This window comes from Stylophora pistillata, chromosome 2 (genome assembly GCF_964205215.1).
Source record: "Stylophora pistillata chromosome 2, jaStyPist1.2, whole genome shotgun sequence".
In the NCBI taxonomy this organism is placed as follows: Eukaryota; Metazoa; Cnidaria; class Anthozoa; order Scleractinia; family Pocilloporidae; genus Stylophora; species Stylophora pistillata.
In genome coordinates this window covers 52055334-52078637 of record NC_142520.1, presented here as the reverse complement: position 1 = coordinate 52078637, position 23304 = coordinate 52055334, and the positions used below count along the sequence as shown (strand labels likewise).

The following is a 23304-nucleotide window of genomic DNA, read 5'->3' as shown; positions in this document are numbered from 1 at the left end:
ATGGCGGATTGGTTTCCGCCTCTTTGAAGAGATATATCGAGTCGAGTTTTTTTCGCCAGACATGTCCGTCGATGTTCAGAAGTGGAAAGCTGAGGCTCATGAAAAGGCTGCAAAGACCGTTGCAAATATGCTCCAGGTAAGATCCCTGCTTAGATGTACAACGGTTTTTTCAAGCGCTCACCTGAAAATAGATATTCAGCTGAATTTACTTGAACCCCACAAATATATCGTTGTGAAATTAAAGCTTGGCAAAGCTTGCAGGGCTCCTTTCGCAAGGATCATAAAAAGAGATAACAATTAATATTCTGATCATTTTATATGTTATCAATCATCGTTTTGATTAATTTGATCTACGAATTATTAAGCACTAAACAGTTAATTATTTCAAGGTAAATTAAAACCAAACAAACCAGTTTTTATGATGCCTGATGTCCGAATTTTGCCATTATTTTAGCATCCTGACAGCCTGGACAAAGTGGAACAGTGGAGGCGAAGATTTATGAGAAACAAGGTTTGTTGTAGTTCATCATTGCCAAAGCATTATGTTCATGTTAGCCTTTTTGTGGACTGTGGAACTTGGACGTTTCCTCTTGATCACGAGTCTAGCTTGTCCTCCCTTGATTTTATCCTCAGTAAGATTTTTGTATAGCCCCATACTCTACTGTGCATGTGGATCATTGATAATAAAAAACAGTGGTGAAAACAATAACAATAGTAATGATGATAACAATAATAATAATAATGATAATAATAAAAATAATATTAATAATAATTCTTAAAGAAGGAGGAATAACACAATGAACATTATTGTGCTTCAGTGAGATGTAGAGTAGAGTAGACATCTATGTAATGATATTGTAACACTTATAGTGCACAATTTTAACAATAGATCTATGTTACTAAGGGGTTTTTTTTTTAGAATGGTTTGGGGTTGCACAGAAATATTTCCTTACCCACTGACAGCTTGTGTCAGAAGGCAGATGCACAGTCCTTACAGCTGTAATGAGAAAGACTGCCAGAAAAAAAAGGGTAACTAGTAGTATGCCTGCTAAACCCAAAAGGTGTTAAGGATAGTTTCAGGTCACAGTTCCTTGACCACAGGATTTCAGGGGAATTTAGAAAATGTCATTGCAAAGACAAGGCATTGTGAGTCCGATTAATTAATTTAATTTATTTCACATAGCAAAATTCACTGATTGCCAGATACAATTGTCAACACTTTAGTCCTTTTTTATAACAACCTTTCTAGAAACAGCTGTATACTTGTAAAATGGAAAGGCCATCTATAGAATATGGAGTCATTGAGGACTAAGTTGTGTCCACTTCTTAAAGAAGGAGGAATAACACAATGAACATTATTGTGCTTCAGTGAGATGTAGAGTAGAGTAGACATCTATATTTATACAGGATAGCCCCTTCAGTAAAGTAAACACTGGTATCAACAGGAATCCTGTTACCCACCCATCCCACACCCACCCATCCTACCCCAGGGGAGGACATCCATCACACAGTAATCTCATTTGTGGGAAATTAATGTCTCCTGCCCCTAACTCTGCAGGAGACGGGACTTCCATTTATTCATCCATATGCGAGAAGACTAGAATATCTAACCATTTCTTGATGTTATAGAAAGGTAGCATATTCTTCTTAATTATGTTAAGACCCTGAGTGTTGGTCCAGCCGGGGCTCAAACCCTCGACCTCCTGCACAACAGTCCAGCGCTCTATCCATTGAGCTAACCGGGAGGTGGTTAAAGAGGTTAAAGAGGTTGTCTCACCGTAAATTCTCCAATAAGCTCCTGGGGGGCTTATTTATTTCAGGTACTTTGGGGAGGGGTGGCTTATAAGAGGGGGGAGGGGTAGGGGTAGGGGGAGCTTACTAATTTAGTCCGATGTTCACTACCAGGATACAAAAGGATATGATGTACTGTATTTATTCAAAAATTGCTCTCATTTTACATTTTTTCATTTACCAAATTGGCAGAGTCAAAATCCTCAGTAAAGTCTGATGAGTTGTAGGATTTATCATGATCATCTTGACAACATCAATCAATCAATCACCATAATAAACTTTAAATGACAAACTAAAATTACAGTACAATGAATGAATTTATTGTACTTACTAACGTGTAGTGTTATTTTGAATTTCTTTTTTTTGAGGGGGAGGAGTGGGAGAGCTTAACAGAAGGGGGAGCTCAATAAATTTCTTCATCTAAAGAGGGGGGTGGTTCATTAGAGGATTTATGGTATATTCCAAAGTTCTGCTGAACCGATCATTAATGTTTGGGTAACTGAGTACATATTTGGTCAAAGGGAAGGTAAAGTCTGTTTACGAACCTAATGGCCCATCTGGCCAGTGCTTAACTCTGGTTTCTGTTGCATGAAGTGACTAGGAGTATTTTTACTCCCCCCTGGATGGGATGCCAGTCCATCGCAGGGTTACCCCCAGCATTAAATTGTCGGTACCCATTTATACACCTGGGTGAAGAGAGGCACTGTGAGAATAAAGTGTCTTGCCTAAAGTGTCTTGCCCCCGGCCGGGCTCAAACCCAGACCACTCGATCCGGAGTCGAGCGCACCAACCATGAGGCCACCGCGCCTCCAAAGGGAAAGTGAAGCATATTCAGTGGCATCAGGCATGCTATGTAGAGAGAAGAATATTTTAACCTTGTAAGTAATACTTTACAGGCATCTGCTGAAGCTAGACTTAAGACAGCTGTACAGTCCCAACTGGATGGTGTGAGAACAGGGCTTCATCAGCTCCACGGGTGAGGCAGACCTTGTACATGAAAAAGTCAAATTATAATGCATTATAACATAACCAAAGTAAAGCGCGCTCTCTGATTGGTCAATTTAGCGTCCCCCATTTGTCCATGGGTGTACGCTACTGACGTGAGCAAATGCAAAGACTATGTTTCCGCGCGAGCGCTTGTTTTTTCTGGTCACGTAAGATTTGTTAAATAAAAGAGAACTCTTTAGCTACAATGTATCAATGTTATGTTATAAAACAAATGGTAAACACCACAGCGTACACTATTGAGTTATGGATGCACTTGGGAGGTTTGCGAAGCACTCAATAAGCTAGAGTTGCTCTTGGCTATCACCTCGAGCAACTCTTACGTTTCTTTCATGCTTAGCAACCTTCCGTGTGCATCCATAACTTAATAGTGTACACTGTGGTGTTTACCATTTGTTAATTATAATGCAATCTAGGATATTTTGTAATCCTGAATTTGATCGCAATTTTTTTTTTTTTAATTTGGAGCTTTTTTTTTCCAGTGCTCTTCAAGATATCAAGGAAATTAAGAAGAGGTAGTTATTTATCTTCAGTTATAACAATGTGTGGTGCCTAACTGTTAAGTTGAAATCATTTTGACTAGTTCAGTCATATTTCATTTTTAATTTTCAATTTTGAGAACTTTCAGGATTTAGATTGCCAACCTCAAGTCTAGAGTTTGAAATTGTCAACTTCCAGATTTGTACCATAACAAAAATCAGGGTTTTTAACATTTATCGGTCTTATTAATCTAGTACTGATATACAATAATACATAAATTTAGCTTCTGTTACTGAATTTATTCAGTGGTGTCCTTTTCTTTTAAAAACCCGCTGAAATCTTGATATTAAATTGAACCCTTGAAATTCAAAAACATTTTCACAGAAATTTATGAACTTCCAACAGTTTAATAATTTTCTTTGATCCTAAACAAAATTAATATCAACTTTTTGACAGCATGAATGAAGTTGACTCCATGTGCAAGAATGTGGGATATTTAGCAGACGAGCTGCAGGCCGTCAGGGACTGTCAAATACACCAGAACAGAGTATGTATGTTGTATGTCATTTAACCCTTGACTACACTCCTATGAGTGACCAAGATAAAATTTCTCCTAACAATCTCATTACAAAATCAAGAAGACAAGTGATGAGAATCAAGAAAAATACAATTTAGAGGATTGTCATTTGATCCAGTACAAAATTCTCCAAACTAGCATCATAACAATGGTACAGAAGATAGAAAGGAGAATCAGCAATGAGATCTTGTGGATGAAAAGGTTAAGAGTAAAAGGTTAAGTCTGTACTGGAGCCAAGTGACCAATTTCCAGCTGTACATGTAGCTTATCAAGGTTTCTGTTGCATTGAAGCAACTAGAAGTATTACATAACCAGTGCTTTCAGTAAGACCTGGCACCTGCTGGAGCTCTGGCAGATATTCTGTTGTGAGTTGCCGGGTACATTTTCACCATGCTCAAATCGTGGTCACCATGCTCAAGTCGTACTCAAGTCGCTCTTCAGCAGGTGCTGAACTGAGGTAGCCACCTATTTCAAATCTTATTGAAAGCACTGATACAATTCCTTCCCCCCCTCTCCCAGATGGAATACTACTCCATGGCAAGGTTACCCCCAGCTTTTTATCAGACCTCCCTGACAATTTGCCGGTACCCACCTACACTCAGAATAGAGGGGCACTGTGAAAGAATAAGTGTTTTGCCTGTTAAACCCTTTCACTCCGTCGAGTGATCAAGACAGAATATCTCCTTACTGTATCAATACAATATCAAGCAGACAAGTGATGGGAATAAAGAAAAGTATCACTGAGTAAGGCAGTGTGCTCTAAGAAAAATTGAAGGGAGCCCAATGCTCTGAAACTGTGAAATCCAGGGTGTCCAGCATGTGCCTTTTATGAAAAAACTAAAATTCCTGGGTCACCCGAGAGCAAAAGTAAGGTGCCAGGGGCCACCAGGTGCTGCTAGACCACAGCCCTGATGAGGGAATGATTGGTTGATCCACTACCAAATTCTCCAAACTAACATTGTAAGAATAGTTTAGTAGACAATGGGAAAAATTGTAATTGAAAGGTCTTGAACCTAGACCAGGGTCCAGTGCACTAATCAGTAGGCTTCTGTGACTCCCTTTCTAATTATATCAAGTGTTGAAAATTCATGTTAACTGTAATGTATTGATTTTAGGCAAAATATAGCCTGCAGTGCAGGCGGATTTTGGCAGGGCAAGTGGATATTCCTATCGGTTGTTCAGGCCGCCATCTTGAATTAGAAAAGCAGTGGAGAGTTGGGGCGAGGTAAAAAATTTACCAAGCTAGTGGGAGAGAGAGAGAAAAAATGCAGAAGGGGGAGGGGGAGGGGAGTTTTTCTTCCCTGTCCCCCCACCCACTCCGACATTCTCGCATTCTTGCCCCAATTCTCCCAGTCTGCAGCGAATCCAACACGGCGGCTAAACACTCGAAAGATGAAAACCACCAAAACTGCCTGGCAAAATATTTTTTTACCATTATTTTCTCAACAGATATCTAAGTCCTGTGAACATCTCAATCTCATCTTCACTGTTCCTGAAAGTGTCAAAAAAACAGAAGTATTGATCAATGAAGGAAAACTTCTCCTTGCTCACAAATGGTAACGCACATTACCTTGTATTGACAAAATGGCAATAATTTAACAAACTTTACCATGGATTGTTGACTGAAAATTTAAACTGATAAACTGCTCTTGAAATATAATTATATGAGCACCAAAATACTTTATTTCATAATCAACTTTGAAAAGTTTTGTTCAGTCAGGTTTTGTGCTTGGTTGCGAAAATTTTATTATTAAGTTGAAAACTAAGATTGCAGGCATATGTGCGGCAGAGGATTTTTGCGAAATTGTTACTCATACAGTTGGTGGTTGTTGGAAGTTGAAGTTACCATAATTTCAAACTAGACTTTACTTGTGTTTTTACTTGTCCAAAGACTATTAGTAAGTGTTCCAAGAAAAAAAAGGCAATAAATCAGCCAAGCTTTAACCTGCAATTCAGTCTAAGCTACCTTATTTTTTGTATCAATCTTGATATCCTTGATATCCTTGATATCCATTCGCTCCGATGAAGGGCTAACGTTCGAAACGTCAGCTTTTGTAATTGTTATGGTGGCCAATTTACCATTTCAACTTTGTTGATATATCCAAATTATTTTGATATCCTAGGGTTTGCTGTCCTAATCTAAGGCAACACATCATAAAACATTTTATGGATATATCGATATGGTTTAATTTCCTTCTGTCTGTTACATTTAATTTTGAACATTGTGGTTGTAGTTTATCAGACCTAGAAGCCACTAGAGATGAGCTTCTGCTTGAAGTTCACAAGATGGAGCAGGAAGAAGAGGGTAAAAAATCTGATAAAAAGGTAAGTTTGTTGCAGCATTTACTAAGATTACAATAGATAAAGGGACTTCAAGATATTGTAAATTTTTGCTCTGCTTTGAGCTTCTTTCCTCTGCACCATTTTGCCATGTCAGCATTTTGGTAATCATTCATAATAGACTATCACCTATTAAGTATATAGTGTAGCATAATGCATTGCATTACATAAGATTACATTTTATTCAATAAAGGTACTGCCAGTTTCACTTTTGTCCTTGTACAATTGAGCAGTGATCTGCTGGTTTTAATGGGTGATGATGTCATTACAGGCGTGCAATTGCATTCCACAAAAATTATGTAGAAAAAAGGCAGAAAATGATAGTAACTGAAAGAACCTTTTGAGTAAAGATCATCATAGCTCAGTTGCTCTATTTTCACCTCTTTTTCTCCCAGCCTCTGTACCAATACTTTGATGCTGTCAAGAAATTATCTGTAAGTTATGTGTGTGACTCAGTGATTTTGTTTTCTTTTTCTGCAAGCTACTTACCTTTAAACAAAAAAAAATTTCAGCCATTTAGTGGTGTGTAACTTCCACTTCAGGTGAACTAGCGCTTAAACAATAAACTGATCTGCACACCAAAAACAATTAAAGTAAATAAATGAATGGATTTGTAGGTGAAGATATGAATAGTACTGTAGTAGTCAACTTTATTTAAAGAGGGTGACACACGACAGATATATCTGGTAAACTACTGGCCCTCCATCCTAATAATAGCAAAAGTTTACAAAAATTAAAAATTATGTATATGAAAGATAAAATATAGAGTGTGAATAAAAAGATATCTGTACAAAATTTTTAAGTGAAAAGGTTTATATTATAAATGGTATAATTCATGATACAATCTGACATGAAACTAAAATTTCTAGGTACTAAAAAATGTTTTCTTAGCACAGCTTTAAAGGAGCCAATAGTGTCCTTTTTCTGCACATCCTAAGGAAGGCTATTCCATTGCTTACTAATAATGTTATTTACAGGATATTTGATGGATATCCATGCAAATATTTTTTCAACACAGGATTCTCTTGGCAAACAGTGCTGGGTGGTTTTGGGGAGGGTGCTAAGTACAGTCCGCAGTGACCCCGCTCAGCTAGTGACTGCACTCAGAATTGTTGAAAGGGAAACGAGGTATTATCTGCTTTAATCATGGTTGTACTATTTTTGGGATCAATTTCTTTATTCTCAATAGTCATCTCCAAACATTTTTACTGTTAGTAGAAGTGTGAAGAACTTGCCAAATGAATACATTAACCATATTTCAACTTACCGTATTTACCTGCGTATAACTTGCCAAATGAATACATTAACCATATTTCAACTTACCGTATTTACCTGCATATAACTTGACCTATTATGACCAAAAAATCAGCCCAAAAAATCACCCTTGACTTATACACAAGACATATACAATGACCTGACCCAAGCAATCCAAACAATTAGCATAACGATTGCCTGAACTCCACTAGGAAATTAAACCAAGTTTTACAAAACCAGTTCTAATTGTGTTTTGAGTTTCATCGGTTTTCAGTGCGTTCTTGATCAACAAAAATGTTTTAATTTACCATGTTTTCAATACATTCTCAGGGATAAGAGAACAACCATTTGGGAAATTTCCATCGGTCTGAATTTTTCTTTATAAACTATAGAAAGGATGAAAATCTGATTTTTGACCTTGATAATGGGGGGTTGACTTATACACGGGTAAATATGGTAGTTGATCATTTGCAGTTTTTCTCCGTACCATTAATTTTCTTCTTATCTTTATTACTAGGAGAAAGTAGGCAATGATCACATTGTGTTTCAAATGACTGAGCTATGGAAAGAAATGCAAAATTTGAAATTGTTTCACCATATCAGAAGCTTTTTAATAATTTATTCATGCATTCTCTACTCACAGAGCTGACAAAAGAGCACAGGAGAAAGAAAACCTTATGGGATTTTCTGTGCCGGGGCGGCCTAAGAAGTGGAGAGATAAAGCATTTAAGGTTCTAGAGGAATCTGTCAGTAACAGGTCAATATGCAGTTATGATAATTCTTGAAATTTTAACGTAATGTCATTGTGGAATATTTGTCATGTGTCACTTAAGATTCCAACTGCTGAAAGTAAGTCACCAGAGGTCAGGGAGATTCAGATATTTCTTTGCTATTCAGCTATACTGTAAGAAAATATCTCCCAGCTGACAGTTTACTGTTCTCAACATGAAACTAAACTCCACGAAACCAAACTCTACACCCCATATGGTCGCTCTAGCATTCGACGACTGAAACACACCTCCAAAAACCTCGTGGTCGTTACATACTCTATATAAGAAATACCGTTCAGTCCTTCTCTTGCGATACTTTTTTGTCTAATGCACACTCAAGAGCGACATAGTATCTCTTTGTTGTTTATTGATAGTGGATCTTACCATCTTCTCCTCTCCCCTCTTTCCCTCAAGTACAACCTAACCTAGCATCTCTGTCCCAGGGTGACTAGTTCCAGGTTGGCTCTGGATACATCACTGTGCTGGGGCCTGGGGCATGGAGGGGGAGGTGGTCCTTGAAAGAAGTGCATTTACATATACATGTACACTTACCTCAAGTGGTGATGACTTGATTTGGGAATTTCAGGTTTGAGAGCCTTGACATGGAACTACAAGATAGACTAGATGATAAGATGTGGTTGGTGAAGCATCTTGAACGCACAAGAAAGCTTGTTTTGGATGATTTGATTGTTGTCAAGGTTTGTTTTCTAACTCACCCTTATGCTGTTAATGCCAAAAGGCAAATATTTCATTATCAATGAGAGGAGCAATTTTAGTACTCAAACTCTCTTGAGGCTTCCCTAACAGTTGGCTCGTACTCGCCTACACTCAGTGGAGAAGGCAGGGGCTTGACACTAACTTTTCAACTTACTATCCAAGTGGCTAGTGACAATGTAGATGTTACAACAATTTCAGTTTGTTTACTAGCCAAACCAGCTAGTGGAAATTGAAAACCACCAAACAAAACTGAATTTCTACGAGGCTGTGGCTAGTTGGCTACCATTAGTGTCGAGCCCTGGAGGGGAACTGTGAAAGTAAAGTGTTTTGCTTGTGAAACCCTTGAGTGATAAGACAGAATTTCTCCTTATAATATCACATTAATGTGAAGCAGACAAGAAATGAGAATAAAGAAAAATTAATAAGGGGAAACATTATTTATTAATCTAATATTAGCAAATTGTCTGAACTAACATCATAGGAAGCATATGGAAGACAGTGAGGAGAATTATTAGTTAATAATTAATGATTAATTAATTAATTAATAAGTACTATTTAATTAAGCATTAGTTATTAATAAAGCTTTAATTATTAATTAAGTATTAATTATTGATTAAGTATTAATTATTAATTAATCATTAATTACATATGATGCACGATCCTCGCAGTAGATAGCGCTATTTATGCAATAGCGAAAATCAGACCTGAAAAAAATCAGGCCTGTACGGGACTCGAACCACTGACCTCTGCGATACTAGTGCAGCGCTCTACCAATTGAGCTAACAAGCCAACTGGGAGCAGGCCGTCAAGTTGATTCGTAATAAACCCGTGAAAGTGATAAATGAGATACAATGAATATATGAAGTTCATATATTTTGAACTGCGGTATTAGATACATATGATGCTCGATCCTTGAAGTAGATAGTGCTATTTATGCAATAACGAAAATCAGACCTGAAAAAAATCAGGCCTGTATGGGACTTGAACCACTGACCTCTGCGATACTAGTGCAGCACTCTACCAATTGAGCTAACAAGCCAACTGGGAGTCAATCAGGTCTGATTTTCGCTATTGCATTAATAGCACTATCTACTGCGAGGATCGTGCATCATACGTATCTAATACCGCAGTTCAAAATATATGAACTTCATATATTCATTGTATCTCATAAGCATTAATTGTTAATTAAGCATTAATTATTAATTAAGCATTAATTATTCATTATTAATGAGGTCTTGGGAGCAGTGTAGGAGTATCTTTGAAGAGCAAGTGCTTGGTGCCTCTGCTTTATGGTTGATATTGTGGATATTTTTTAGGCAGAGAAATTGAACTTCTATCACTTTTTTACAGTAATATGCTCATTTTTGTTCGCTATAGAACTTGTGTCAAGCCTGCTTCCCTCCAAGTTACAACATATTTGATCGCTACATTGAAATGTATCACAAGGCATTGTCTGTTATGGTAAGGTGCTTAGAAATTGCTTAAAGCAGTAAATCTATTCAATATTTGCCATTTGATTTGAACTGGAGTATTTTTAAATATGCAGTTTCTTCCCAATTTTTAAGTCACTCTCTGCTATGGTAAGGTGCTTAAAAATCGCTTAAAGCAGTAACTATTTAATATTTACCATCATTTGATTTGAACTTGAGTATTTTTAAAGATGTAGTTTCTTCCCAATTTTGTATGTATAAAGACAAGACATGGTAACGTTCACTTTGTTGATTTCAATTTTGCCAGTTGGAGAGATTTGTTCTGGAAGAAAGACTGGATTCGAATGAGTGCATCAGCTTGTTGACATGGATCAGAGAATACAAGTAAGTGGAGGAAGGGAAAATTTCATAAGAAACATTGCTAATTCCACACCTGTTACTTCTGGACCTAGTTTCTGGTGCAACTCACCAACTAATTCTCCATTACCCCAATCTCTTCCCCCTCACCTCCTCCTTACCTCCCCCCACCCCCTCTCATCTCCCCCTCACCCCCCCTCACCTCCCCTCACCCCCAACATTCCTCTCCTCACTGAAGATTTAGATCTTCCTTGTTCCAGTCCCTTTAACGAACTTTACTAACTATTTAATATTGATTGTTAAGAACTCATTTTGTAAGCTTCGGGCTTGACTTTCCACGGGTGAAGGGCCAAGCCCAAAGAATATGGAACCTTCATTGTAATGGCTCTTTTAATTCATGTTCACTCAAGACCTCTCTACTACTTTTCATAGGAATTTTTCCTGTAGTGTTTTTCTGAACCATTTATTAGGACTCGATTTGACTGCATGTGCCTGCCTGTTAGTTACATGTTTTTTCCATCAGGGGAACTGATCTTCTGATGCATCCTGAGCTGCAGATTGATGTTGGATTTCTGGGTCCTCTGTTGTTGCCTAAAGTTGAGCGGGAACTGCAAGACACGTAATCAGACCTTCAATTTTTGATATGTAAAGTTCTTTCCATTTTTTTTTTTATTGATGCACTCTTCGTTGTAATTTGCTCGCGCTGTCTCGTCGCCTATTTATACAGTCTGAACGAACGCCAAAAATCCAAATCCAAAATAATCACTAGTGTAAATCGAAACAAAGGGGAATATTACCAGGGCCAACAGGGACTCGTATTTTAGGTGAGTAGAAACGTGAATCGCATGTGGTTAAGTTATGAATGGCGTTATTTTAGTATTTGATTGGGATAATTTCCATCACAAAATTGAAAGTTGTTTTTTTTTTAGTGAAGATTGGATAGTTAGAAATAACTACTATGTTATCACGATTAATTCATCTCCTTTTTCATTAGGTACCGTAGGACCACCAAAAACAACATGATGGAGTGGATGAGCAGGCTAGCCAGTACAGATCTACAGGTGAGTAATTAACGTTTGTGGCAACGAAGCAGATCGATCAAGAAATGGTTAGATATTCTAGTCTTCTCGGATAGGGACGAATAAATGGAGGTCCCGTCTCCTGCAACTATTAATTAGTTAATTTGGTTAGGCAGGGGACGTTAAAGAACCCACTCACGAGATTACTGTGATGTGGTCTGGCCTGGTTACTGGGAATAGGGGGGAGGGGGCATCTGTTATATTCGCTTTCATTTGATTGTAAACTGCTTAGCAGTCTGGTAAAGTCCCCCGTACAGTGTTGTAAAGCACCATGAGTTTAAGATATGAGCGCTATATAAATACAAGTTATTATTATTATTATTATTATTATTATTAAGTAAGTTTGATGATTTATTGCGTTCTCTTTTCAGGACTGGAACAGTGAAGCGCCGCCAGAGACGGACATGGAAGGTTTTTACAACACGTCACTTCCAGTTTTCCTTTTTAAAATGATCGATCAGAATGTAAGTTATTATCTCAGTCTTGCAAAAAAAAAAAAAAAAAGACTTGACAATTTCTATTTTCTCGTTTTTGTTATCGTAGCAAACATTATAATTTCTTGTTTACAGCTCCAAGTTGCGGCAAAGGCCGGAGAGGAAATTAAACTAAAGGTCAGCTCACGTGTGTTCGTCTTGGTAACATAGAAATGAATTATTTGCTGCAATAAACGTAAAATTCTAAGAGGGCATTTCAGTTTAGTGCTATTAAACCAAGACCTTAGTGGTCGCAACAAGATATTAAATCTCTTGTGATTTTTCTTCTTTGATCAGATTCTGGAAGTTTGTCTGGATTCTATGGAAGCTTTTCAGAGGGAATATAAAAGTAAGTTATTTAGATTGTTAAGTTGAGTTTTTTTTGGAACAAAGAATAATATTATTCGTTGCCACAGGGGCTGAACAATGAAATGCTTCGTCTGAGGGTGTGTGGTTAACAACGTGGGCTCAAGCGTGTGAGGACTAAAATTTAGCAAAATTAGCGGAAAGTGATAATGGCTTACATTTATAAAACCGATGCATTTTGTTATTGTCAAAGGCATTTTCCTATTTCCAAAGTTTTTGAGGAGATAATTAAGTTTTGAAAACTTTTAGGGAGTGTACAAAGATTTTGGAGATTGTTCTGTGAAAGAAAGTGGCAAGGAAAACGACATCAGGAAGCAAAAGAATAGAAAATCAACCAAGCAAATGACTCAAAATCTGTTTTCTGTGACAAAATTTAGCGCGTGCACATATGTTATTCAGCTCTGTCATTCGTTGTGGCCTACAATCACTCGCACTTCTTTCATAGTCTTTGAGGTTATAAACTATTACTCGTGTGAAAGATAATAATGTTGAACATGCAGTTTATTGATAAAGTGTGTTTTGATCTGTAGGTAACATAAAAGTTTTTAAAAGTAAACACTTTGAAGACAGAATGCAGCCTGTTAGATTTGTGGAATACATGGTAAGTTTGCTATCCTTAGTTTCTAAAACTAGGATTAAAGAGGTCTATTGGTTGTAATATGACATGATGTGGGTGTCCCAAACTCCACACAATTAACATAGTGTAGTTGTAACTTTTCCCTGTCGCTTCTTCTTCTTCTTCTTCTTTTCTTTTTTTGTGTCTATGTGTTTTGTGTCGTTTCTACCAATGCTTGTGGTGCAGTAATGAGTATTTGAGTATTTAAGGATTTGTACAAAGTACTGGAGCAGAAACAATAGGACATGGGTCCTCTATGGGGTTTAAGCTCCAACAAACCCACCCATCCCACCCCAGGGGAGGACATCCATAACACAGTAATCTTGTGCGTGGGAAATTAATGTCTCCTACCCCTAACCCTGCAGGAGAAAGGACCTTCACTTATTCGTCCCTATCCGAGGAGATTAGAATATCTAACTATTATTTTCTTGATGTTATGGAAAGGAAGCATATTTTCTCAATTATTTTAAGACCTTGAGTGTTGGTCCGACCGGGGCTCAAACCCTCGACCTCCCGCACAACAATCCAGTGCTCTATCCATTGAGCTAACCGCAAGGCGGAGTAAGTGTTCGTGTGAGTAAAAGAAAAAAAATGACTTTTTTTATTAATTGGTCCGAAAGATTGTGGCCTGAAAGAAGATTAAATGCAAATCACCGTTAACGCATAAGAGTCACAAAAAATTGAGCGAGTGTGGCCAAGGGTACACAGTACTATAGTCATCGAGAGCATATCTGGATCACCAAGATAGAATGAGTGTCATAGAGAGTGTGCGAGGATCGCCAAGAATGCTCGAATGGGTTGAACTATTCGCCAGTCCTTTCCATTAACTTTCGTTGCTCCTTACATGTTCCAAATTGAATGTACAGTTTCAGAGAAAAGAACAGTGGCTTGTGGAGTCCCACAGGGCTCTGTGCTTGGCCCATTGTTATTTTTGCTATATGTTAATGAAATCTATGATGCCTCTGAGAAATTTAAATTTAATTTGTTTGCTGATGACACCAATCTCTTGTATGGCGATAAAAATCTTAAGTCCTTATAGAGACTATAGTTACAGCGGAGCTGTCAAAGGTCTGGGATTGGCTTAATGCCAATAAATTATTGCTTAACGTTAAGAAGTCTAACTTTGTTATTTTTCAACCCAAAGGACGTAGATCTAATCATCCAGTTAAAATAAAATTAATAGACAACAACACTAACTCTTCTACTTATCTTGAACAGAAGGTAGATGTGAAATATCTAGGAGTTTTGATCGATAATCGATAATTTGATAATCGATAATCGATAATCGATAATTTGATCGATAATCACCTTACGTGGAAACCACATATTGATTATGTTACTACCAAAATCAGTAAAACTATTGGCGTCATTGCGAGACTGAGACATTTTGTTCCCCAGAGTGTTCTCCTCACCTTTATAGATCTTTAATCTTCCCGTATTTGTCTTATGGCCTTATTGCATGGGGTCAAGCTACTATATCAACTTTATATTATAAGATTTTGGTGTTACAGAAACGTGTCATATGCCTTATTCATTTCCTCCCATGCAGAGATCATTCTCTTCTTTTCTTTGTGACATCTAATATTCTACCGGTAGAGCTACTCTATTTCGAAACTGTCTCTGTTTTCATGCATGATGTCTCGAATGACGATGTAACGGAAAACCTCTGTGACTCCTTTACTCGCTCCAGAAAAATACTCTCATATAACACCAGATCAGCTTCTGCTGGAAATTTTTATGTTAAACCCTCTAGATTAAACCTTATGCGGAATTCTGTTGCTAGATTTGGAACTGTCCTGTGGAATTCTTTAGTATCACTACACGTGATCTGACTCGTAAACAGTTTAAGGAAAAAATCCATAGTGTAATTCTGAATATCCTGGCCGTTGAGGATAACTATGTCGATTTTGCATCTCTTCTCCAAAAAATTTGCGGCCTATGATATCTTCTCAAGCCTCAATTGCTCCTTGTGCCTGAAATTTTGTATGTTTATATTGTCTTGTGAATTTATTTAATTAATTTAATTATTTTATATATTTGTGCATTTATTTGTCTGCTGTTCTTTTTCTTTTTTATTTATTCTTATACTTAAGCTGTAATGATCTTTTCATTTATAATTTGCATTTGACTCTTAACAAATTGTTGTCACTGCCCGCCACGATTAGCCTGTGCTACTTACGGGCAGTGTAAATTATGTAAGGTTTTTCTTTTTCTTTATTTTTCTTGAGTAATTTTTAATCACTGTAACCCCCCACCCTAATGCGAAATAAATTGTTGTTGTTGTTGTTGTTGTTCCATACATGTGATTTCATAGCATTAACTTTGCTATTGTGTTGTACACGCTACACTGTTCTAAAGTTTACATTTGAGTTTATTTTACTCTTCGTTGCCAGGTTGCGATCGTAAACAATTGCAAAGCGTGCATGGACTTTACAGATCAACTCAAGGTTCGTTTTAAGAGATTAGAACGCTTTCTGATTGCGTGTCGTGAAACTAAAGCCAAAATAATCACAACAGCACATCAGAAGAAAGGGAAATACTCTAAGGGGCCAATGAGAACTCAAACTGCTTAAAGCGCAGTTGACCAGGTTGTGATTGGTTTTAGCTTGCATCTGATTGGTTGTGAAAGTGGCATAAGGTTTCCGGGTCAATCACTGAGCGAAGGCTTGGGCTAAGCGCGCACAAAAAGGAGTAGATACAAAGGCTAGGAAGTGTTCGTGTGTAATCTACGCGAATACATGTTTTTGTCCTTATTTTTACAAACTTTCCACTCTTGCTCATACTCTGTAGGAGCGGTTAGTGGCTGAACTTGGCCGCGCAACGTTTGGAGAAGATAAAGAAAGATTATTTAAGTCTGTCGTTGACTGCTTTGAAAAGATAGGAGAAGAGAGGTTTGTGCCCTGATATCAATTTGATTTGCCAAAATGTTTGTTACTAGTAAGAAGGCTTTCCAATATAGTATCGTAAAGCAAAACCCAATTGTAACAGAGGAAATATTATTTGGGAAACTGCTGGCAACTCGAAATGAAAAAAAAGTCAATGTTCTGATTCACGGGAAAAGGCCATTGGACAAGGTGGCTTTGACGTGGACTAAGTGTAACCAATGACAGCCATTCTGAGTGAAGCCTGGGAAAACACATTTGACCATGTCGCTATTTGTTCAGCTGGGCTTGTATCTCGTTGATCAAGGGGTCGTTCAAGTTTTTCAGTTTATTGTATTCATTAATTTTTGTACCAAAATGAAATATTATTTTAATCCTCAGTGCTGGATACCTCTTGGATGAAGTTTTCCTGGATCTGGAACCTTTCTTTGCACAAATTATGACTCCTACGTGGTATGATATTTCATCTCCATTCTAAGTTGCCATCATAGAAAGAAAACTAAAAATTGCTTCTGTGGCGAGCTCCATATTTGAAATTGATTTAAAAGATTGAAACCTTTGACCTTTCGACTTTCCATCAAATGCTGTAACACTGGCTACAGAAGACCAGTGTGTTAGCCACGCCATAATCTAATTTCCTGTTTCAAAAGCTTTCTTCATACACTGACTGCAACATCAGTGTGGAGAGCGCTTTGTTTGGCAAAAGAGAAATATAAGAAGCTGACAATTTTAGCACAAATTGCTCTTCAAGGAGAGGAGTTGAATCTACTCCCTTATGTCATTAGCACTTCCATTTTTTTGATGTCACATTTCATCTTAAGTATGGCTGAAATTCAAAAAGCACAAGAAAAAGTGCCGGACTGCAAAGGCTATACTAACACATTGTTTTATCATTTGTCTGATTTGATCGAATTCTACTTTCTAGGGTACCAAACCCAGAGGCTGTGGACACGATAATTGTCACGATAGAGGATTACTACAATGACTTTTTACACATAAAAGACAAGTAAGGTTTACCTGAATGTTTCGTTGATAACTTCACGGAGTTTTAGTACTAACGGCATGATGCCTTAACAACGTCACTCATACTGAGGTATCCATCGTACCGTTGTCATCATGATGAGAAAATGACTGTGTCAATGTTTTGTCAAAAGTGGTGAAAAAACTTGAAAATGCCTTGAAATGAGTCAGCACATCATAAGAATGTATGAACATGGACCAAGAAAGTGAAAGCAAAAATGCAAGAAAGTGAAATGAAAGTGGTTCAAACTAGTCTCTGATGAAGGGGAACACTTGATGACTGTTTGGTTTTGCCTATTCTTATCATTATTTGAGTAAGCCTCCTTTTTTTCTGATAGATTTTTCGATTACCTCATGGAACAAGCTCTGAAGAAAGTGCTGCTAGAATATGTCCGTGCAATGCTGAGCAAGTATGTGTTTCTTTTCTTTTTTTTTTTTGTGGACTTAGCTACTGGTGTTGCCGTCTTGTTTTCAAAATGCAGGAGTGTTTCAGATTTTCATGATGATCGGTGATCATTTACCATTTGGCTGTGACTGTCGAAGACTTAATTTAACGCGTGGTGTGAACGCGACATAAAAATGTGTGAACTTGACATGTAAATGCGTGAACTTTTAGTTAGTACGTCGGGAAAATGCATGAACACGGGCGACGGTGCGGGAGAATCTGGTACACTGACGTCTGAAAGTTTCCTGATGTGTATCTCAATTTCTGAGACAGCAAGGAATTGTGTAAAATCCCTGCTAGTCTGGGATTTTTCTGACACAATAAAGCCAGCTGTTAGGAGGTTTTTTTTTATGTTTAAGGCGGACGGCCGGGCCCCTGATGAAGGGAGGTGCAATGCCCAGTATACCCCTACTTAAGTTTCACAAGCTTTTTTTTTTATTATTATTATTTTTCCAAGACGTATGGTATTCAAGGATTATGAAGGAAGGAGAGATGCAGCAAAAAAGATCACGGAGGAATCCAAAAAGATTGAGAAACTCTTCAAGAAATTAGCTAAAGCTACTTTGCAGCCAGAAACTCTTTGCCCAGTCCTTACCACACTTGCTGAGGTCATCAAACTTCGGGATACGTCCATGATGGCTCTTGAAATTTCGGTAACTACAAATTAAGATGTTGTCATTTTTGGGTTTGAGATAAGTTGTGCTGGTTTATTTACTTTAATTTGTAACCATCATCAAGATAAACTTAAGGTAATTTCATAAATGTCCATCAGCTGTATGTCTTGTATATCCATTTTTACTAAAGATCGTCAGTTACCCAATTATCTCTTGTGAATAATTCTTGATTGTTTTGTGTTGCACACAGCTTATGCCTGTTTTTATTAGACTTTTACTAAGAGATACATCATAGGGTCAACCTCTAGTTTTCCTTTTCAAGATATTTTATAACATTTGTTACTTCATCTCGAAAAAGTATGTTAGCTTTTGAATTTATGTTATGTAATTTTTCAAAGCTCACAGTTGTGTAAGTATGTTTTAATCCAAAAGTTTTGAGTTCACTATGTCTGTTGCTTTTCTCCTCAGGGAATTGCCAACAAGTACCCAGACTTTAAATCTGACCACGCCTTGGCCCTGTTGTTGATGAGGGGAGATCTTACCAGGGCAGAGGCTAGACAGGTATGTGGATGATTAATTTCTAACAGTACTAGACAAAATCTCTCTATTCACACCTCTGAGTAAATTAACTTGAGACATTGTGTATCAGTGGTTAGCTTGCTGTTCTCGTAATCTAGGATTCAAGCCCTGATGTTGTCTTCCTCTGCTGAGGAAATACTTGGGTACCAGAAAATTCTTGGGGAAAATCTTATAAATGTGACCTCTCACGCGAAAACGTACACTAACGGCTATCCGTTCGAAGGCGTTTTGCCGTTCACTTGCCGTTCACCAGCCGTTCAAAAAAATTTGCAACCGTTCGCACGGCCAGGGTTATCCGTTCAAAAAAACTTGCATCCGTTCGCACGGCTTGTGTTATCCGTTCAAAAAAAATTTGCATCCGTTCCCGCTGCTTGGGTTATCCGTTCAAAAAAAATTTGCATCCGTTCGCACGGCTTGTGTTATCCGTTCAAAAAAATGAGCATCCGTTCGCACGGCTTGGGTCATCCGTTCAAAAAAATATAGTATCCGTTCGCACGACTTGGGTTATCCGTTCAATAAAAACTTGCATCCGTTCGCACGGCTTGTGTTATCCGTTCAAAAAAATTTGCATCCGTTCGTACTGCTGGTGTTATCCGTTCCAAAAAACTAATAATTATTGGTTCAGCCGGTTACCCCTTGGGAAAAGTAATTAAAATTCAACAGTTCGCACGGCTGGGGTTTCGGTCGTCCATTGAGAAAAATCCTCAACTGTTGTTCATCAGTTCAGAAAAATGCTTAGCCGCATAAACAAGTTCTATAGCAGACGTGCTTTGAAGTTTGCAATTTTCTCTTGTAATATGTTTTGAGAAGAGTTTGTTCTGAGAGGTCTGAGGGCCTCCCCTTAAATAAGATTTTTTTTAACACCTTGCGGGTGACAGGAACTAAAGTGCGTATTCCGAAATGCTGTTTAAAATGAGTACACACATCAAGGACTGTGTCTTTTTCGAATCGTTCGACTTTGTAGATGTGGGTGTCCTGGAATGTTGTTTCCTTATCGGAAATTTCAGCCGTCAACTGAAATGAGCAATCTGTTCCTGGAAGTTTATAGCAATTTTTTTTTAACTGTATCGATTGTTACATCATCTTGAGTGTTTTAGCTTGTGCCGCGCGCGTTGCTTCGATCATACATCAGTTCTTCAGGTTCAGTGTTGTAGCTGTTGCGGGTCGCTTTCTTCTCTTTATTTCAGTCTTAAAACGACCGATTTCACGTTAATGGAAGCGCATAATCGCATTTACTTTTTCTTGCTCCGTGTTCTAACGGATTTGATTTACTTCTGCGTGCCTTTGTAAAGCCTTGAATAAAATCATTGTCCGGTGTTATTTTGGCCCTCGCCCTATATTGTAGGGTTTCTGGGCATTTAGGCCTTTTACTGATGAACGTGAGCACGCCACTAGCCAACGCTTACACTTTGCCAAGTCTCGCAAACGTTTTGGGAAAGGAATGAATACTTTCCTTCCCCTATTCCTCTAACTCTTTGATTGATTTTTGCCTTTTATCGGCACATCTTGAGTCTGTCTTACACTCACGCCAACAACAGTGTTTGGTACCAACCATGCCACTTCCTTTAAGAACGCTAACTCTTTTTAGTGAAATTTCCTGTTGTTTTCTTTCAATTTGATTGCGCGGCTCTCAGAGCTTGCGAAGTTTTCTCAAAACATTGCAGTAAATAAATTAGTCAAACGCAAGAAATTCTTGAAATTACGGCTGTTTCCTTGATGAGATTTACCGATCAAATTTGCTAGTCAAAATGAAATTTCAAAAACAAGGTGTCAACCTTGTTCAGTTGGTCACAACTTTACTGTGTTTGGTGGCCCCTAAAAGAGCCGTTGTTTGATTGATTGCTCTAAGAACAGCAGTCACAAAATTGTCGATTTTACTTTCTCCTCTAATTCATCTAGTCCCTTCAGCATGTTCTCGACACTTACAACAACAGAACGATAATTCTCCATAACAGAAGACAAATCTTGTCCTTCTGGTAAAGCTGCAGCTGTCTCTTGCAGTTTGATTTCAGTTTCCTTTAGTACCTCCAATAAATCGAGGCGTTCATTGCAGATATAATTTAGGATTTCACGCTCTCGATCCATGCTGGCAAGAACTCTTGAAACGAAGGTTTTTTTCGCGAGCGCTCAAAAATAACCGCTGTACAATCCGTCAGTCAGTTAAGTGTGCAATCTCCTCCTACAATTTGTTTCTCGCTCACGTTTGCCGCCGTGTATAAATAGCCATTTAGTCCTTTGGCCTAATTATTCCCCCAAAGATTACACTTTGCTTCGGTGTTTCAGGCTTGTTTTTATTTCATGTAAGAAAGCAACTGCTTCATTTACGCGAAAGGTCACGTCCAAAAATATCTCTTCAATGAAGCGCCAAGGTGTTATCATACGGGCAACAAAGAAAACAATTAGTAACATATTTCGCACCTTCCATCAGAATGCCGCCAGTAAACAGCAGCACGGATAAACTATTCGCACGCGTCAAGTATAAATAGCTCTTGGAAATGAATTATAATTGTTGTTACTATTATTATTTTGTTTTACGGGGAAGGGGGAGGTTCTAACACAGCCAGTATGACAATAGTGTTGTGTGGCAGTCTTTTGCGGTTTCCGTGAGACCTCAGCGATATTCCATTTTCTTCGTAGTGGTCTTTCAGTCGGCGGAATCGGGAATAACTGATCCCGTAAAGTTTTAGGAACATTTCTTTGCAGATGGCTCTGGCTTGAAAAGTAAAACTGCATCGAGGACTCCGTTTTCTTTTTCCACCCGATACTTCAATGCTCGTGAATGCTTGGATGTTGGCCAGTATGACTAAGTCGAGTTCGCCATGTGATAGTTCCATACAGTTATTCAAATTTACAAGTACAGCTGCTTCCGAGAATTGTTGAGAACAATGACCACCTTTAATGCCCCGAGAACATCCGCATCCATCTTGAAGAAACTGTCTCACTCTCTCCACGATTTCCTCTTTGTCAATTAATAACTCAACTTGATCGCCTTCATCCATTTTGGTGATTTGATTAGGAGTTGTAGCAAGTTTTAAATTCCATGTAGTTGTCAAGACAACGCGCTTTAGAGTGGAAGTTGATTGGCTGAACTGAACGTTGCGTTACCTTTTGCAAAATATCAAACACCACAGTGCGTTATGCAAATTTCGCTTGTGGCGAATGATATACTTTGACAAGTGTAGACACCGCTCGTTCTTACGCAAAGGGATGGTTTCGTCCACCTAAAATAACCTTAGTTCTCTGTATCTTTGTCACTGGTAGATATTTAACGAGAAATGTGCACAGGAATGTTTGATTTTGAACTTTAAAAAACAGGTTCTGAGTTAATGTCGGAAACGCAACCACAAAGTCGATATTCAGCTGAAAATTGAATGATGTTTGTTTTCTTTGCTCTGTGTCAAAGTAATCTGGCCGTTGATTTAAAATGGTTATCATCATTACTCGTTCAACCGTTCAAAAATTTGCCACAGCCGTTCGGCCGTTCACCGTCAGCCGTTCAAAATTTTTCTACAACCGTTCAGTCGTTCACTGTCAGCCGTTCAGCCGTTCACTGTCAGCCGTTCAAAACTTTTCCTCAGCCGTTTACCGTGAGCCGTGAGCCGTTCAAAAATTTTCCACAGCCGTTCAGCCGTTCACTTTGAACCGTTCAAAAATTTTCCACAGCCGTTCAGCCGTTCACTTTGGACCGTTCAAAATTTTTTTTCAGCCGTTCAGCCGTTCACTTTGAGCCGTTCAAAATTTTTCTTCGGCCGTTCAGCCGTTCATGTTAGCCGTTTCAATCGCCTTGGCCAGCCGTTTGTCATCCGTTCACTAGCCGTGCGTTTTGCCGTTCGAACGGATAGCCGTTAGTGTACGTTTTCGCGTGAGAGGTCACATTAATTGTGGGTAGGTTACCAACAATGAATAAGCATCCTTTTCAGGCTTTGTTTGGTCGAAGGACAAGTAATGCTAGATCCACTAGATAAATCTCTCACTGGTGGATAGTACCGTCATTTCGTGCATTGGAAATTGGGATGAGTTGTAGCAGTTTTTGGCCAACAGGCTTTCAGTTCTCAACGTGAATGTTAATTTTTTTTTTGTCATTATCTTTTTTAGTTAATTATGGAAACTCCTCTTGAAGGAAGACAGGATACTCCAGCTGATGATCCTGCTTCATTTTTCACGCAAATTATTGTGCCACCATCTGTGCTGGACAAGCTGGAAACACTTAAGGAATCAATGATGAAAAAGAAATGAAATTAGTATTGAGTCAGCATGTAGCTCTTTAATCTTCTTCACTATGTGCATCAAAGAAGGAATGGGTTTGTTTTTATATTAAAAAGGAGTTTGAACATATAACATGTATTTTGGGCCCTGGACATTTATCTGCCACTGTTTTATTTTTTGTTGTTGAGATGCCGTTCGCAATAAATGTACCACAAAGTCGTTATCAGAATGTAGAAATTGTTTATTAAAGATGGTTGAAGTGTAACTGAGTCTGTATTGAAATACTTTATGAAAATGAAACAT

At 38.1% G+C, this 23304-nt stretch overlaps 1 protein-coding gene across 1 annotated transcript; it reads left to right on the top strand.

Annotated features, from left to right (window-relative positions):
- LOC111341555 (exocyst complex component 3) lies at positions 1–23266 on the top strand. The gene is made up of 27 exons (XM_022948541.2): positions 1–136; positions 455–511; positions 2688–2767; positions 3279–3311; positions 3733–3823; positions 5303–5409; positions 6088–6178; positions 6589–6627; positions 7212–7321; positions 8091–8204; positions 8804–8915; positions 10312–10395; positions 10672–10748; positions 11245–11340; positions 11716–11782; positions 12172–12264; positions 12370–12411; positions 12571–12622; positions 13170–13240; positions 15649–15702; positions 16046–16146; positions 16519–16590; positions 17063–17143; positions 17496–17567; positions 18060–18255; positions 18685–18777; positions 22891–23266. The coding sequence occupies exons 1-27, from the start codon at positions 62–64 to the stop codon at positions 23029–23031; spliced, it is 2301 nt and encodes a 766-aa protein (XP_022804276.1). The 5' UTR covers positions 1–61; the 3' UTR covers positions 23032–23266.
- The last annotated feature ends 38 nt before the right edge of the window (positions 23267–23304 follow it).

Excerpts from the sequence above, each read along its gene's own strand:
- LOC111341555 (XM_022948541.2), top strand. The coding sequence starts at position 62 with ATGTCCGTCGATGTTCAGAAGTGGAAAGCTGAGGCTCATGAAAAGGCT. Across the intron at positions 8,205-8,803 it reads GAGGAATCTGTCAGTAACAG|GTTTGAGAGCCTTGACATGG; the intron begins GTCAATATGCAG and ends TGGGAATTTCAG. Across the intron at positions 11,341-11,715 it reads GAGCGGGAACTGCAAGACAC|GTACCGTAGGACCACCAAAA; the intron begins GTAATCAGACCT and ends CTTTTTCATTAG.